The sequence below is a fragment of the Phyllostomus discolor genome, chromosome 1 (assembly GCF_004126475.2).
Source record: "Phyllostomus discolor isolate MPI-MPIP mPhyDis1 chromosome 1, mPhyDis1.pri.v3, whole genome shotgun sequence".
In the NCBI taxonomy this organism is placed as follows: Eukaryota; Metazoa; Chordata; class Mammalia; order Chiroptera; family Phyllostomidae; genus Phyllostomus; species Phyllostomus discolor.
The window spans coordinates 91,287,155-91,305,957 of record NC_040903.2 but is presented as its reverse complement, the minus strand read 5'-3'; the positions used below and the strand labels follow the sequence as shown (position 1 = coordinate 91,305,957).

Genomic DNA, 18,803 nt, shown 5'->3' with positions numbered 1-18,803 from the left:
TATGCATCTAGCACTGTACCATTCTTGAGATACTATGGCAGAGAGTGCTTCCTGGTACATTTCATTGTGATTATTTTTTTTGTTTTTGTAACATAATTCAGATCTGTAAACAGTTGTTAGCTAGTACAGCTGTCTAACATGGTTGGGTAATAAATTCATTCTTGAAGAGCTTACATCTATATAAAGCAAGATACAGATAGTCCTTGCTTTGCACAGTTCTGATATACATGAGATCTGCATGGGTTTTGTTTAAGATGTTACTGTGCAGACCGCCTGTTCAGTGGAAAAAGCCGGGACTTTGAAGACACATGTGTCTGGATTTATCCCAACTTTGTCACTTATCTTTTTTAGGCAAAATATGCAGCTTCTGAATTCAGCTTTTTCAAGTATTAAAATATAGATAATAGTAACGCCTATTTCACAAGGTAATTTTAAATATTAAAATTTAATTTCTATTTCCATGGCTGAAAATACAGTCATTTTGAGGAAACACTATTTTAATTGAGGTTTAAACCAATCAAAGGATATAGTATTACTTACTATTTTAACAAAATCATTCAGTGAGTATAAAGTTATTGGAGCAGATTATACTTTTTTATAAAATTAATTTGAAAGAGATGAATAGACAGACATTGATTTGTTGTTCCATTTGTGTATGTATTCATTGCTTGATTCTTGCAAATCCCCCAACCAGGGAGGGAACTCACAACCTTGGTTATCAGGACAACATTCTAACCAACTCAGCTACCCAACCAGGGTCTATATTTTCCAAAGATAACTACAAACAATATCTCTAACCCCACATACTCTTTTAGAACTTGCTACTCCTCATTGAGAATTGGGGAGTTCTCTTCTGTGGGATTTGAGCACACTTATGACTGGTAACCAGTAGAATGCTTCAGAAGTGACACTGTATGATTTCTTAAGCTCAATCTTAAAAAGCAGTGCTTCTTCCACTGTGTTTGTTTGAACACTGACCTCCTTGGAGCACTGAGAAGTCAAGACCCTGAAGCTGCCATGCGCTGAGGAAACCAAGCCATGTGGAGAGGCCTAAGATCTCATGTGGTCAGTCCTAGCCTTCATCTACTTCCAGGCTAGTCACCAGACATATGAGTGAATGCACTGTCAGATGATTCAGATGATGCCAGCCTCTGCCATTGAATTACTCCCAGAGACATCCCTAGACTTTGAGACTCTGCTTCAAGCCTCCAGTCCTGCTGGAGCAGAGATAAACCATCCTCAATCTGTCCTTTGTGAATTTCTGGTTCAGAGAATCTGTGAGCACAATAAAATGGCTTTTGTTTTAAGTCAGTAAGTTTGGGGTGGCTAGTTATCTAACAATAATGGTTGGAAAGGATATAAAACCTGAAAGATACATTGTCTCACTAAGAAAACAGGTTACTATTAAAAACTCATCAAAGTGGGAACTACCTTTTGAATAAATGTTTACTAAGTTTTTTCTTCCATTATAAATGAAGATAGCCAAACAGCTCTCTAAATGAGAAATTCATTCCCTTATCCAGTCAGTTAATCAAACAGATGTTTACTGGGTACCTCTTATGTGCCAAGTGATAGGTATAATGAAATGACTAAACAGTATACATCTGAGGGGGATATGTTCTAAGACCTCCCAGCGGATACCTGAAACTCAGGATAGTACTGAAATACACACACACACACACACACACACACACACGATGTTTTTCCTATACATACATATCTGTGATAAAGTTTAATTTAAAAATTAGGCACACACAACAACAATAATAATAAACAGTTATAACAATATACTCATAAAAATTATATGAATGTAGTATCTCTTTCAAAGTATCTTATTATATGATACTTACCTTTTCTCTTAAAGGAAGCACTTTACAGCTTCTCTTCGGCACATATAAATTTCCAGCACCAGTATTCGTGTGCTTTGGGGGCATTATTAAATAAAATAATGGTTCCTGGAAACAAGCACTGTGGTGCCATGACAGTCAATCTTATAACTGAGATGGTTACTAAGTGACTAATAGACGGGGAGCATACAGTATGGGTAGCTGGACAAAAGGAAGATTCACGTCCAGGGTGGGACTGAATGGGAAGGCACAAGACTTCATTCTGCTACTCAGATACTCGGAACAGGATACAATTTAAAACTTATGGATGGTGTATTTTTGGAATTTTCTGTTTAATATTTTTGGTCCACAGTTGACCACAAGTAACTGAAACTGTGAAAAGTGAAACTACAGATAAGCAAGGGACTTCTAGAACTAATAAGGTGCCCCATACAATACTGTGAGGGAGCATATATTAAAAATTATGCAAAAAATAATAGAAATTGTGACTGGTGCTGTGAAGGTTGGATGCAGTGATGGAGAGTGATCTAGGAGGGTAACAAAGAAGAGATTTAGAATGTGCAAAAATGGTCTCTGGGGTGGTGACGTCTAGGTTGAGACTTGATGAAGAAGGGTAGCAAGCAAGGAGCACTGGGGTTGGGGTAAAAGGAAGAAGTTTTAAGAGACCAGGGTGGTGCCATATAAGTCTTAACTGCTTTTATTACTTATTGACAGGTAGTTTTGGTGAATTACTATAATTCGACTAATGTTACGTCTTATTTGTTCCACAGCATTGTGTTACTTTTTATTTTAATTATAAGAGAACCTAGATGTTATACATTACTTATACTTTATTTCAAAAAAGATCAACTTACTCTCCATTTAGTAAGATTAAACAAGTATATCTGAGATATGATGCCCTACAACTTCTTTTTAGTTTATAGAAGAGATACTTATAGTTTTTTTTTCTGTAGAAAAAAATCAATTTCTTGAAACTACCAAGCCCCTCCTAAGGAAATAAACATTAACCTTCATTATGAATGATATCCTAGGATTTTTAATAAAGTGTAGGTTTAGGTTTACTAAATTAGTCACTGGTTGTACCAGGCATCACTAGAGCATGTTAATGTTATTGATATACATTTTTAAGGCTGCTTTTTCCTGGGTTGACATGGAACATAAATTATTTCTTATTTTATAACAGAGGATTCCATGATGTTTTTAGATTCTGTCATGAATGGCAATGCACAGAAGTCTGATATAATGTATACCTTTCTTTGAAGTAAGAAAATGCCTGAAATTCTAATATGAGAACAACAGTCCAGGTAGGGGTGTGGTCCTGGGTATCCTACTAGAGCTTTCCATCAGGTAGAAATTCTTTGCAAAGTATCATCAAGATATCATTTGTCTTTTTCATTGTGTTGACATTTGCACTAATAATGGTGACAAAGCAGTCGTGAGTAAAAAACTGCCAGTGCTTTAGTCTGTGTGAACCAGGATAATAATAGCACCAAACTGTACTAGTAGTTACAGTATTCTTTATTTACCTTCATATTCTTGAAGTAATTAATAGCAGTTCATTTAAGAATGCCTGTAACAAAGCAGGAAAAAAGTCTTTTAAAAAATCTCAACCTTGCCCTGACCAGTATGGCTTAGTTGGTTGGGTATTGTCCTGCAAAGTGAAGGGTTGCTGGTTCAATTCCTGCTGAGGACACATGCCTAGGTTGCAAGTTTGTACCCGGTAAGGTGCATATGAGAGACAACTGCCTGATGTTTCTCTCACATTGATGTTTCTTACCCTTTCTCTCTCTCTTCCTCTCTCTCTGAAAATACATAAATAAAATTTTTTTAAAAACCCTCAACCTTTGTGTACACATTAAAACTATGCTATCTGATGAAGTGAGAAGTACATACATAACACTTTCATTACATTGAAAAGTCTGGTGGTTATTTTGAAGAAATAGCACTTGTGGTTGAGTTGTGAACTGACCAAGATACTTTTTTTGTCATAGAATAACATTTTTTATTTGAAAGAACTGACAAACTGATTTTTCATATTTGACAGACATTTTCTCATAAATGAATGAGGTTAATTTGCTCTTTAAGGAAAACAGCTGACCATATTTGTTGCCAGTGATAAAAGTGGAGTTTTGAAGAAAAAATTAGTGATTTGGAAAACTTATATCACCTTGAGCTTGACTAGTTCTCAGTACTGAAGGAGTCTTTTAATGAGATTGGTGACATTAACAAATGTGGTATTTTAAAATAGCTCAATAAAATGTGTCACTATTTGAAAGGTATGTATAACTCTGACCTCAATTTTAATGACCCAATGTATTGATGATAAATATCTTGCATGCATAACAGATTTAAAGTGCAAGAGACCAGTGGATTTTAATGTAAGAGTTGGAAAGGCTCATTAATATTGTTTCAGATTCCACATGGCAACTAACCTTTAAAAAACTATCACCTGTTATGTTTTGGTGTGGTATCAAAGAATATCCATGATTATCCAAAAAGGCCATTAGACTCCACTCCTGTTTTTCAACTATGTATATGTGTAATGAGGCTGAATTTTCTTCATCTACTCAACCAAAACAACAAATTACAAAAGATTGAGTACAGAAGCAGATATGAGAACCTACTGTCTTCTATTAAGGCAGACATTATGGTGATTTGTAGAAAAAATACCACCTCTTTCAATGTGGTACATAAATACAATGGAATATTACTCAGCCATAAGAAAAAGATGAAATACTGCCATTTGCAACAACATGAATGGATCTTGAGAATATCATGCTAAGTGAAATAAATCACATGGGAGAAGTCAATAACCATATGATTTCACTCATACCTTGGCTAGAAAACTGAAAGCAACAAACAAACAAAGATGACACATAGAAACTCATAGACACCGACAACAGTATGGTGGTTACTAGAGGGAAAGGAGAGTTGACGCAGAAACAGGTAAAGGAACTCAAATATATGGTGACAGAGGGAGATGACTTTGGGTGGGGAGCACAGTGCAGTATACAGATGATTTATTACAGAGTTATACACTTGAAACCTATATAATTTCATTAACCAATGTCAGCCCAGTAAATTTAATAATTTTTTAAATACCATCTTTTTCATTAAGTTTTTATCTTTCAAATATAGGTATTTTTCATTAAAATATTAATTATGTAACAGTAGTTGTATAAGTGTCAGATTTAAATTAAAATCTTAAGTCTCGGTTTTAATTTTTAGTATGTTAAATATCAGTAGAATTAATTGATGTAAAACACTATTAGAGATTCTGAATAATTTTAATAGTGTAAAGAGATTTTGATAATCTATGGCCTAGACACAGGGGTGTCCAACCTTTTGGTGTCTCTGGGCCACACTGGAAGAAGAGTTGTCTTGGACCACACATTAAATACATTGCAACACATAATCCCAAAAAAGTCTCATAATGTTTTAAGTAAATTTATGATTTTGTGTTGGGCCACATTCATAGCCATCCTGAGCCGCATGTGGCCTGAGGGCCACGGATCTGACACCCCTGTTGGAATCCATATATAATTTAAGAGGTGAGCATAGTTAAGAGGCGATCCAAAATGTACATGTTTTGGCTTAAAATGATATTTTGATTTGAAGTGTTTTTCACATAGAAGTGTTAAAATAGGTTATATGGTCATCAGACTTGGTATTAGTTTAAGTCATTATTATTTTGAAACATTTCTAAACTTGCATCTTTTTATGTCCTTAAAATATAGCAGAGGAAGCATAAAATGAAACAATATAATTTTTTCTATGGAACTAAAGTTTTGGTTTTTGTTTGTTGTTTAACTATGACTCATTTCCTAAACAAGCTAAAAAATAAGGTATAAGAATGCTGAAAAAGGTGTTCTGTGACAATTTGTATATGCCTGGTATTTTACATATACAGGATGAATGTTTTATATTTGACTTAAATGGGTAAAATTTTACTTAAAAAGTTTGAAATAGTACAGTCCATTGCCATTTTTGGAATGCAAGTGGGTGTTAATTTACTCTAATGAGAGCCCATTGCCTATTAGTGGTAACTGTTATGTAGCATGAGATGGCCGTATGGTTAATGAGGTTTCTGATTTTTTTTTTCTATAAGCAGATAATCTCAGTGATACCTTGAAGAAGCTGAAGATAACAGCTGTTGACAGAACTGAGGATAGTTTAGAAGGATGCTTGGATTGTCTGCTTCAAGCCTTGGCTCAAAATAGTAAGTTTCATTATGTTTACTCAAATGCCAAACAAAAAGATCAGCAGTCATTGGTATGTAGTTTATCATATAACTTGCACTCACATAACTTGAATTCTTTTGAATCCTATCTCTAAATACTGAGGTTGTTTTACATATTCCACCCTCCTACCCCACTTCTCCACCTACAAAGTTCTAAAAGCCAAGTTAATAGAAGAAAGGGGGAATTGACAGATGGTGATGATGACATTAATACCATTCTCAGAGAGAAGCCATTATTTTATTCATTACAGATAAGCACCGTAGTTGTTTTTCTTCTTTACACATTTGTTCTTTAAAAAAAAAAAAAGACTGTGTTTGTATGTGGGGAGACTAGGGAGGAGAAACAGAGGAACCGTAAAATACCTAAGTATTTTTTCTGAGATCTCATGGCCACACTTTTAATAATTTTACTTAAAAAATGTGTATGTTTAGATTTAATTGAAAAGAACCATTAGTACTTATCCCCACCTCCCTTAAAATTGAGGTAAGATTTTGGTAGTATGGTGGTAAATAATGTTACAGGTGAAATTTATATAGCTGTTCGTTGACAAACACATTATATGGTTGCATTTGATCCATCATATTTCTATGCATTAATTTCTCTATTCTCACAGTGAAGAGATAGGTGCAGAATGAATTTCATTTTGTTTGGTTGTGCTACGGGTTGCACTGTGCTTGTTTGTAATTATGCCATTATCTTATCCTAGAACTAATTATGTAGCTGACAAAGAATTTAGGGGAGAGAGTATATATTGTTATAAGTTTCAGTTTCAAGCACTCAGATATATGTGTCACTTCTTTTAATTCATTTTTTAGTAAACTGATTAGAAAATTTAAAATAATTGATTTTAGCACTCTTCATCAAAAAGCACGTTTTAAAGCTAGCTTTGAAAATTCTTTTTCCATAATTCTTTTTCTTTTGATATTAGACATAACAGAAAAAGCATATAACATAAGGACTTTAGTAAGAGCATCTGGATAAGACTCACGATGGTAAAGGAAAAGAGATACATGTAGTAGATACATGTGGCTATTTAAATCTAATAATTAAATTAAAAATTAAGTTACTTAGTCTTATTTTTCAGTAGCCCAGCTTGGCGAGCGACTGCCTTCTTGGGCATCACAAATACAAATCATTTCCGTTATCACAAAGTTATTTTGGATAATACTGGTCTAGAGGACTAGAAAAATCATGTGATGGCCTGATTTTCACAATTGCCTATATAAGCAGATTTATATAATCATGTTAGTAGTCTAAGTAAATTGAGTATTTCAAGTTCATTTTTTTGAAGAGTTGTTTTATTATAACCCTTTGTTTTCAATGGCCCAGTTTTTTCTCTGTTCTAGAAAAGCATAAAATTATTTAAATGAATCATTTGTTCAGGAACTGAAGGACATGGAGGTGATGTCATTTGTTGTGTGTGGAGGGTTGCTTAGTCCTTCTGTAAAGACTGGTAAAGAGATGGAGAAAAATTAAAAAAGGAAGCAAAAGTTTATAACTTTTTAAAGAACAGATTCAAGAAATATTGATAATTATATATAATTATTGGATTAAATTTCAGAATTAGAGGCTTATTCATGGAATCCATTTATTGAAAATGCTCTTGAATTTGTCTGTCATCAAATGTTAAAGTCAAATAACCACAAGGTGTTAATAAAAACCAATAAACTCTACTGTTTAAACTATTGACTCTCCAGGAAGGGAACAAAAGAAATGTCTTTCGTAGCAGCTGTATTAAAATTGATGCCCTCATATCTAAGATATTGACACAAAAGAATTTTGTTTTTGCTTTACCTCTAAAGCAGCTTTATTAGTGTCTAACATCCAATTGGATACCATCAAAATAATGAATGGATTTCTCATTCTTAAATTTTCGTTTTGTATCTTCACAGTCCCTTCCTTTACCCCTTCCCAGGCTACTACTAATCTGTGGTAACTACACATTAATTTGCATTTCCTAGATTTTTTTTTGATTATGCTATTACAGTTGTCCTATTACCCCCCCTTCATTCCCCTCCATCCTGCACACCCTCTCTCACTCCATTCCCCCCACTTTAGTTCATGTCCATGAGTCATAAGTTCTTTAGCTTCTACATTTCCCATACTATTCTTGCCCTCCCCCTGTCTATTTTCTACCTACCATCTATGCTACTTATTCTCCGTACCTTTTCCCCTCTCTCCTCCTCCCACTCCCCTGTTGCTAACCCTCCATGTGATCTCCACTTCGGTGTTTGTGTTCCTGTTCTAGTTGTTTGCTTACTTTGTTTTTCTTTTTGCTTTAGGTGTGGTTGTTAATAATTGTGAGTTTGCTGTCCATTTACTATACATGTTTTTTACCTTCTTTTTCTTAGATAAGTCCCTTTAACATTTCATTAAATAAGGGCTTGGTGATAATGAACTCCTTTAACTTGACCTTATCTGAAAAGCACATTATCTGCTCTTCCATTCTAAATGAAAACTTAGCTGGATAAAGCAATCTTGGATGTAAGCCATTGCCTTTCATGACTTGGAATACTTCTTTTCAGCCCCTTCTTGCCTGCAAGGTCTCTTTTGAGAAATCAGCTGACAGTCTGATGGGAACTCCTTTGTAGGTTACTGTCTCCTTATCTCTTGCTGCTTCTAGGATTCTCTCCATTTTTACCTTGAGTAATGTAATTATGATGTGCCTTGGTGTGTTCCTTCTTGGGTCCAACTTCTTTGGGACTGAGCTTCCTGGACTTCCTGGAATTCTATTTCCTTTGCCAGAATGGGGAAGTTCTCCTTTATTATTTGTCCAAATAACTTGTCCACTCGTTGCTCTTCCTCTTCTCCTTCTGATATCCCTATAATTCAGATGTTGGAATGTTTAAAGGTGTCCTGGAGGTTCCTAAGCCTCTCCTCATTTTTTTGAATTCTTATTTCTTTATTCTTTTCTGATTGTATGTTTTTTCCTTCCTTCTGGTCCACTCCATTGATGTGAGAGCCAGCTTTCATTTCATCACTATTGGTTCCCTGTGCATTTTTCTTCATTTCACTTATTGTAGCCTTCATTTTTTCATCTAATTTGTGACCAAAATCAACCAATATGTGTGAGCATCCTGATCACCAGTGCTTTGAACTGTGCATCTGATAGGTTGGCTATCTCTCGGTTGCTTAAAAGTACTGGTTGTGGGGCTTTCAATTCTGTTTGAGCAATCTTTTTTGTTTTTCCTTTGGTCTGGTTGCGCCTGTAACATATGAGGGGTGGAGCCTTAGGTGTTCACCAGGGTGGGGCACCCCAGTCCCTGGGCTGTGACTTTGTTTGTGGGGGCAGGGTCTGAGAGGGAACAATGGCGTTTGCTCCGTTCTCCGTTGGACCTCAATCCCTTCCACCACTTCCCCCAAGCAAACTGGGCCCCTCTGGTGCCAGTTCCCATGTGGGTGGGCTTGTGCACCCTGTGGGACTCCAGCGACCTCTCCTGTGAGGCTGGGAGTCTCCCCCTGCACCTCAACCCCCAGAGGTGGTTTCAATCAGTGCCCCAAGGCTCTATTTCCCAGCACTGTGATCCTGGATTGTGTGCAGTGCCTTGCTTCACAATCGCCACCTTGCTGGGCCTGCTGGTTGCCACCCCTCGGCTGGGGTCTGCCAGCTGCCACTTGCGCGCTCAGGGTCCACCTGCTACGGTCTTGCGCACCCTGGATTCCTTGCACACCCAGTCCCAACGCTCTCTGCTCTGCAACACACACACGGCCACCCGACTCTGCCCCTCCTACCGGTCTGGATGAATGTGTCTATTTTAACTTCTTGGTTGTCCAACCTCCATACAGTTCAGTTTTATGTCAGTTCTGGTTGTTATTCTGTTTTTAAATTGTTGTTGTCCCTATCTTGGTTGTGTGAGGAGGAACAGTGTGTCTACCTATGCCTCCATCTTGGCCAGAAGTCTGCATTTCCTAGATTTTTATATAAACGGAATCATGCCCATATGATTCCTTTTTATTTGGCTTCTTTCACTCAGCATACTTTGAACACAAAATAATTTGACATAGGAAAAGGGAGTTCATGCAGATATCTGGTCTTTGACTTAAAGACTGATTTCTGTCAACAACTGAGCACCTACCATGTGCTCAGCACGAGACTCGGCACTGTAGCTCTTGAGGAGGTACTATTATCATCATTTAAAAGGTAATGGAAACTAACCCTGTAGTGTTACTTGCTTTGCTCTGGCAGAATCAGTTTGGATTGAAACTCTTAGTTTACAAAATAAAAAAATTATATTCTGAGTAAAGTGCAGCTTTTTGCTGAGTTTACAGAATGTGAAATTGTTTGCATAAGCTAGGTTTTAATATGCCTTAAATACTTATTTTTTTAAAAATTAATTTCAAATTGTTATTTAAGAGAAAAGGCAATGTATAACCTTTTTTTTCACTTGAGCTGTAGACTGGTACTTTTATAGGTATTTATTGTTATATTTTATAAAATTAACAACTGCTTTTTAAATAAGAAAAAGTAAAAATACCAGTAAGATGTTTACTTTCTACAGTTGTTTCTACTTCCCTGAATAAAATGATGATTCTATTACTACTGTCTTCTTAAAGGTAAAATTATAAAACATCTAACTTAAGTGAATCTGTAGTGTTATATATAAAACAGAGACCTTCTAGTTTCATAATTCTTAGTGTCAGGTGCTTTAACTAAAAATATCACTGTTTGCACCAGCATTGCACCTGATTGAGAAAGAATGATTTCTCCTTTTTGTTCAAATGGTAGATGGTAGGATGGTAAGATGGTAATGTGTGTAATGGGAATCTAAACTTAAGTTTTATTTATAGTCTGCAACCCTGTCACTGGAAAGGGCAGTTTTGAAAGGAAAGAAATTACACTTCTAAAATTTACACTGTGGGAATTTAGTATATTTGAATTGCATTTTACAAATGATCATAATCTGAAATTAGAACTTTTACTTTGATGTATGACTTTAGAGTGATTTTCATTTTTGTTTGATAATATTAAATACAGTATATATGTTAGAATCTTAAGAGATAAGAGAAAATTTTAGTACTTACTAGATTTTATGGAGAACATTTTGTTACGCAAGCAGTTTGTGTAAATCTCTGATCTAAATTAATATAGAAGTATTCATTTTCTTATATAAATACCTCAGATCTCAGTTTTAAAATGTTTTTAGTAAATATATGAAGGCTACCAGCCAAGAAATCAGCTTCTGTTTATTCTTGTCTCCTTTGATTCAGAAACTTGTTAGAAGATTCTCAATAAATGCTTGCTGAATTGTAGTATGATTACTTTGTCCTTTTTTGAAAATCAAAACAATATGGCACCTATTTTCATCGCTGAACATTAAGATAGAAATTGTCTTTAGAGAGTATGACATCTTAATCACCTTGCAAGACAAACTATCATAAATCAAAGGCCCGAAAACAAGAAAAATTAACAGTCCATTCATTATAAAAATTCTGTTCCATAGTAAGAGCATGGGGACTATGTTACATTATTGGGGAACAAAAAAACAATGCCAGCATGATAACCAACATAGCTTTAAATTATTTTCCTGTAGGATTAGGCTGTTTTCCTCTGTCTCATTGCCTCATTTACCTTAAAGTGCTTTAACTTTGTTTAGTTAATTGCCTGATGACAATTTCTGTTTCATACAAAAGTTACATAATTGTTTATTTTCTGTAGAACAACCCTGTGAACCCTGGCTGGTATAGCTCAGTGGGTTGAGCACTGGTCTGCAAACCAAAGGATTGCTGGTTCAATTCCAGTCAGGGTACATGCCTGGATTACTGGCCAGGTCCCAGTAGGGGAGCATGTGAGAGGCAACCACACATTGATGTTTCTCTCCCTCTCTTTCTCCCTCCCTTCCCCTCTCTCTAAGAATAAATAAACAAAATCTTTAAAAAAAATTAAAAACTTAAATAAAAACAACGACCCTGTCAGAACACATTTACTTTTCTTTAAAGAAAAAAGTATTTACCGTCTAGCTCCACATTCCTAACTTTGTATCATAGTACTTGTATACCTATTGAATTCTTAGGTTATTTCTTAGCCCTTATATTGATTTTTGGCTCTCTTCTAGAATATAATCCTAAGTATATCAAATTATGTACACAAGCTGCTAATGTAGGTTACTCTGAATCCTCTCTAACAGTAAGAACTTTCTGTTGTCATTTGTTTTTGGCCTGCTTTGTGCCTTTTATATTTATGAACAGGTTTACTGTCAGGTACCAATATTATTTATTAAGTTAGGGACTTTAAAACTTATAGTCAACTGTTTTTCAATAGCCATGTTAAACATGCAGTTATTGAATATGAAGGATTGCTGCTGTTTTAGTAGAAATGAAAAATTATTTTACTTAATTCTTTTGTAGTAATAACTAGATTTCACTTTTTTACCCTAAGTTATCAAATACACCACAGAAAAGATACGTTTCCTTTGCATGCCAATTCATTATGTTCTTTACTTCCTTCACATATTTTTGTATCATCTGGCTCTTTTAGTTACTGTGTTTATTGTTCATGAGGGCTTATGGTTGGTGCTAATCATAAATTATCAAAAGATCAGTTTTTCCTAAATAAATACAAGAGTGAGAAAAAGTAGACTTACAATAGGTTTACAGTTGTTCGTATGGAAAAAGACATGCAGGCTATAGCTTTATTAACTGTTTCACATATAACTGTAAACCTACTTTTGCCCACCTCATGGTATTTGAAGAACAGAGGAGATGAAACTAGATAAAATGGTCAACTAAGAAGACATTGACAATTCCTGATGAACTGATACTCCTGGATTGCCATTATTCTATAATAGTGACAGCAACCTAAATCTGAATTTTTTTCCACACATCCTCTAAAAATTCATACAGATCAACAAAGAGATCAAATAAAACCAACTAACCATAACCTATTCCTCCAGCATAACTAGGAGACAGAGTAATAACTACATATTATCTCAGAGAGAAATAAGTATACAAATATAGCCTAGTCAGCTTCAGAGCCCATTTTGAGAGTGTTCAGTGAAGGCTGCAGAGACTAACATGGAAAAGGTGAAAGGGGAATGGGTTGAACCATGAACCCAGGGGTAATATAGTACATGATCAAAATTGCCTTTAGAAAGAAAAAAGTCCTACTTTGGTGGGAAAATACTAATAACTGGCCTTAGATTCTATTAGAGCACTGGCTGGTGGGAAATCAAGAGAAGGAGATATATAAAGAACACATACGCTAGGCAACAGATCAGGAGAGTGCCACTTTTGTGGATGAAACCACTCGCCTTTATAAGTTGGTGGTGAAGGTAAAGAAGGAAGCAAGAAGGAGAAACTAAGTGTTTGGTATAAATAAGAAAACCATAAAATAACTCCCTTTGGTTTAAGTTCAAAAGAGGGAACTTTTGGGCTAAGAAACCTAGGTATTCATTCAAATCTTTACTTTTACTGTGTGCATCTTTTATTACTAGTTAAGGAAAATAAAGACTGTGCACTGAATAGGGAATTGCAGATGATACACATACAAAAACGCTACAAGGAATAAAGCAGAAAATAAGAATCAAAACATTTAGTTGTTAAAATTTTCCTCTTAAACCAACCATGAAGCAGTTATCAGTAACAGAACATTATGACCTATATTAAACATCCTTAAGCCTTTGCAGATATGAAAAGAAGAAACCTCAAGTAACAAATTCAGAAACTTGGAATCCAAATGGATAAATACCAGGAAGATGTGAACTGAGACTTGACCAGGAGAAATTTAAGAAAAAGACAGGATTATTTTAGAAATTAGGACTAAATTACAAGGTACCAAGGAAGAATAGTGGTAACTGAAAATTTAATGTGTAACATTGAAGAAAATTGGCAGAAGAATGAAGACAGAATAAAGCATCAGTGAGCAAGTGAGTGGTATAGATAATAGGCAGAAAGATCCAACATACATGCAGCTGGAGTCCTTAAGGAGGAAAAAAAGCAATGGAACAGCTAATATTTAAATCTATGAACTTTTCTAAAGTAAAGAAAGACTGCAATCTGCCTATTGAAAGGGCTCACCATGTACATGGGAAAATTGACCCACAATGATTAACTCAAACGAATAGTCTAGTTAAACTTAGATTTATAGGTAAAAATAAGCCCAAAGGGAAATTCTCAGGATCTCCATGCAAAAAGATCATTATTTAAAAGGAAAAAAAATCAGATTGGTATCAGACTTCTCACTAGCAGTATATAAAGCAATTCAATATTGAAGTAGTGTTTTCATGAAATTCATGGAATAAGAAATTTCACATTGAGCCAAGGTGCTCAGTAAATATCAAGACTACCTGTAAGGTTTCTTTCAAGTAATCAGCTGATAGTCTTATGAGAACTCCTTTGTACATAACTATCTCCTTTTCTCTTGTTGCTTTTAAGATTCTCTCTTTATCTTTAATCTTGAGTAATATAATTATGATGTATCTCAGTGTGTTCCTGTTTGGGTCCAGCCTCTTTGGGACTCTCTGAGCTTCCTGGACTTGTATGTCTATTTCCTTCACCAGACTGGGGAAGTTTTCTTTCATTATTTATTCAAGTAAGTTTTCAATTTCTGGCTCTTCCTCTTCTTCTTCTGGCATGCCTTATTCAGGTGTTGGAACGTTTAAACTTGTCCCAGAAGTTCCTAAGCCTGTCTTCAATTTTTGAATTCTTGTTTCTTCCTTCTGTTCTGGTTAAATATTTCTTTTATTACTTATGTTCCAAATGATTGATTTGTGTCCTGGTTTCCTTCCCTTCACTGTTGGTTCCCTGTATATTTTTCTTTATCTCATTTTGTATAGTCTTTACTTCTTTATTTTGTATCTATACTCAATCATTTCTGTAAGCATCCTGATAATCATTGGTTTGAACTCTGCATCTGATAAGTTGGCTATCTCCTCATCACTTAGTTCTTTCTCTGGAGTTTTGATCTCTTCTTTCATTTGGGACATTATTTCTTTGTCTCAGTGCATTACAGGCAAGAAGGGACTGGAAAGAAGTATTCAAAGTCATGAAAAGCAAGGACCAACATCCAAGATTACTCTATCCAGCAAAGCTGTCATTTGGAATAGAAGGGCAGATAAAGCACTTCCCAGATAAGGTCAAGTTAAAGTTCATCACCAAACCCTTACTATATAAAATGTTAAAGGGTCTTGGGTCATATCTAAGAAAAAGAAGAAAATCAAAAGTATGGACAGTAAAATGACAACAAATTCACAACTCTCAACGACTGAAACTAAAAAAAAAGCAAACTAAGCAAACAACTAGAATGGGAACAGAATCACAGAAATGGAGATCACATGGAGGGTTATCAGCAGGCATGGTGAGGAAGGAGGATGGGGGAAAAGGTACAGGGAATAAGAAGCATAATTGGTAGGTACAAAATAGACAGGAGGAGGTTAAGAATAGTGTAGAAAGTGGAGAAGCCAAAGAACTTATATGTACGACCCATGGACATGAACTAAAGTGGGAGGGAGATGTTGGAGGGGGGTATGGAGCACAGGGGAATAAAGGGGAGAAAAAATGGGACAACTGCAATAGCATAATCAATAAAATATACTTTTAAAACCTAAAAAACACTGTGGAAGAACCTGGGGAATACTACTCATTAGCCTTACAGAAGTAGTCCCCAAACTTTTTAGCACCAGGGACTGGTTTCATGGAAGATAATTTTCCCATGGACAGCCATGGGGTAGTTTTGGGGTAGTTGAAGTGCATTACATTTATTGTGCACTTTATTTTTATTATTATTACACTGTAATATGTAATGAAATAATTATACAGCTCACCATAGTACAGAATCAGTGGGAGCCCTGACTTTGTTTTCCTGCAAATAGATGGTCCCATCTGGGGGTGATGGGAGACAGTGACACCTGAAGTGTGTTACTTATGTCCAGTCTACTCCATAATCTTGTTTTAGTTGCTGTCACTGCAAAAAAAAACAAAAACAAAAACAACACCCTGCTTCACAAAGATAGGATGTTGAAAATGGAAGCAGGCTTTCCAGTGTTTTTGTGGCAATCTCAGGATATTCCACCTTGATTTTAGCCCAACGTATGGAGATTTGAAGCTGTCTCAAACACACTTTTAGACCACTGTCGTTTGCAGTCTCAAGCAGTTGATCATCTTCTAGCATGGACAAAGTGGATTCATCTGGCTTGTTTATAACTTAGTCAAAGGTCCATTCCTTCCCAGTTAGGGGTCTTTTGTGGTTGGGAGGTAATGCTCAAATTGTTTCGAAAGCCAAGATAGGTGACCATGCACCAGCTGGGAGAAAGGAGGCCCCGGCTCAGTCTCTTTCAGAATCTCTGGTAATGTTTGAAACATGTCAAAAATCCCAGTGTTCACTCATTGCCCCATAATTACAGTTTGGCTTTGAATGCAGCCAGTTTATCTGCCAACTTGAACACAGTTGTCCTTCTCCCCTGAAGTGACAGATTGAGTTCATTGAGCAGGTTGAATATGCCACACAAACAAGTACATTTTGTGACCCATTCTGTGTCCCTGATGTGCTGCCAGTGGTGACTGTTTTTTTTCTGAAAGAAATCTCTGCACTGGCTTTTGAAACTCAAGAACTCTGGTCAGTGATCTACCTTTAGAAACATCTCATTTCTGTGTGTTAGAGAAGATGTGTGTGCTCTGCGTCCATCTCTTCACAGAGCTACATGAACAGATGGGAGTTAAGGGCATGTACTTTTTAAATGTGGTTGATAATTTTGGTCACATCCTATAAAATGTTAAGTTCAGGTGACATTTTTCGGCCAGGCATTTCTCTATGGATGACAAGGTGTGTAGACTCATGTTCAGAACCGACCACCCTGACCCAAGTACTGTAATCAGAGAGCCATCCAGTCATTGCGGCTGCTCCATCTGTGCATGTACTGACACAAAATGACCCATTCAGTTTTCCTGATAACTGATCATTCAAAGACTTGACCAGTTCTGCAGCTGTGGTCTTGGTTGGCAACAAAAGTGCACGTAATACATCCTCACGATCCTTCTAAAAATATATGTCACAAAAACAAGCATTGCCCTGTTGTCAACATTGGTAGACTTGTCAACCTGGATTGCGTACCACAGTGACTCATTAGTCCTCTCTAACAATTGTGCCTCGATATCCTCTGCTGTTTCATCAGTTCGTCTAGTTATGGTGCTAGCTGAAAGAGGAACACGTGCCACCTTTTGAACTGCAGCGTCTCCTAAAAGTTCACGACAAATGTCCTTCACAGCAGGCAGGATCAACTCCACCAACGGTATGGGGCTTCTTAGCTTTGTGGTTAGCCACTAAGAATTATGGTCCTAGTGCAGACACATTTGGTGAGGTGGTGGCCTTCAAAAATTGCTTCTGTTCTTTGTGTTCACATTTTTTTTTCTTTTGAAAAACTCCAAAGGTTTGTCTTTTAATGGAGGATGCTTGGTCTTCATGCAGTGAGGCAGTTTTGAAGTTTTCATGGCTTAGTTGGATACCTGGTCACCATGTGTTATACAAAGTGGGCTTGGAGAATGTGAATCACCTGTTGCAATGAGCCCATAATTTAAGTAGGACTCTTGGTATTTTCTTTTAAGTGCAGCTTTCTTTTTGTTGGCAGTCTTAGAGTCTTCCACTGTCTCATCATTGAGTCTTTCCCCCTTTTCAAAGAAGCTCTCCAGCAACATTTGTTGTTTTTTGTTTTTATCATTTTGCCTATTGTTAGCATGAGGACTTACTGAAACTGACAGAGACAAGTGCACAGTGTGGAAAAGAGGCACAGATGGAAGTGGTAAATAAAATAGGGGGCAGGTCACACGTGGGCTAAAATAACTGTTGGATTCGCACTTAAAGCCTGCCACCAGATGCAGCTTAATTGTCACTTGCCACTCATTGATACGGTTTTGATATGAGTCTGCAAGCAATTGATTTCTTATGGTCTCTGTGCAGTCAGAGCTCTCTGCTAATGATAATCAGTATTTGCAGCCGATCCCCAGCATCACCGCCTCAGCGCCATCTCAGATCATCAGGCATTAGATTCTCTTAAGAAGCGTGCAGTCTAGATCCCTCACATGAGCAGTTCATAGTAGGGTTCACACTGCTATGAGAATCTAATGCCACTGATGATGTGACAGGAGGTGGAGCTCAGGTGGTAATGAGAGTGATGGGGAGCGGCTGTGAATACAGATGAAGCTTCACTAGCTTGCTTGCTGCTCATCTTCTGCTGTGTGGCCTGGTTCCACATAGGATCCATGGCCCGGGGGTGGGGGACCCGTGTTACAGAGGAGTCTGCTAAACTCATGCTGTCCAGTGCAGCATCCATTCTCTGACATGACTGTAAGCATATGAAATGAGGCTAGTCTGAATCTAGATATGCTTTAAGCATAAAAATACAGGGTCTGGCACAGATAACACCCCTTTTTTATTACATAAAAATATTTTGTTATAAAATCATAAGCATGTAATTCTGTAATGTAACAATATCACACTCAGACCATATGACATTTTAGATGAAATGTTTAAATTGTTGTCCATCTCCTGCGAGACATTCATGTACCCTCCCAACCACACTCAGTGATATTACTTCTGCCTGACCCTGTACATACTAGATTTCAAAGATTAAGTACCAAAAAAAGTAAAATATCTCATTAACAGTATTTAAAATATTGATTACATACAGAATTTCATTTTTTAAATTTTGTAAAGTATTTATAAATGCTTGATTTCTCCTAGTGTGGGCAGTGGCTGATCAAAATAAGTTTAAGTGTTGTGCCAGCC

The 18,803-nt window shown here is 36.3% G+C and overlaps 1 protein-coding gene and 1 long non-coding RNA gene across 8 annotated transcripts in view; one reads left to right on the top strand and one right to left on the bottom strand.

Moving 5' to 3' along the window:
• Positions 1 to 18,803, top strand: part of RAP1GDS1 (Rap1 GTPase-GDP dissociation stimulator 1) — a 149,182-nt gene that overhangs the window by 10,009 nt on the left and 120,370 nt on the right. For 5 of the 7 annotated variants that reach the window (XM_028505853.2, XM_028505850.2, XM_036026255.1 and 2 more), the window contains one exon: positions 5,959 to 6,066. In XM_028505853.2, coding sequence (XP_028361654.1) covers positions 5,959 to 6,066 — 108 coding nt within the window. Of the gene's footprint in view, positions 1 to 5,955; positions 6,067 to 18,803 lie in introns of all 7 variants that reach the window. The other 2 variants (XM_028505849.2, XM_028505852.2) reach the window with 1 other exon arrangement.
• On the bottom strand, positions 1,861 to 17,912 carry LOC118500649. Its single transcript, XR_004903225.1, has 3 exons — positions 17,112 to 17,912; positions 8,879 to 8,890; positions 1,861 to 1,870 (listed from the first exon to the last, which is right to left on the bottom strand). It is a non-coding gene; the product is annotated as an uncharacterized LOC118500649 (long non-coding RNA).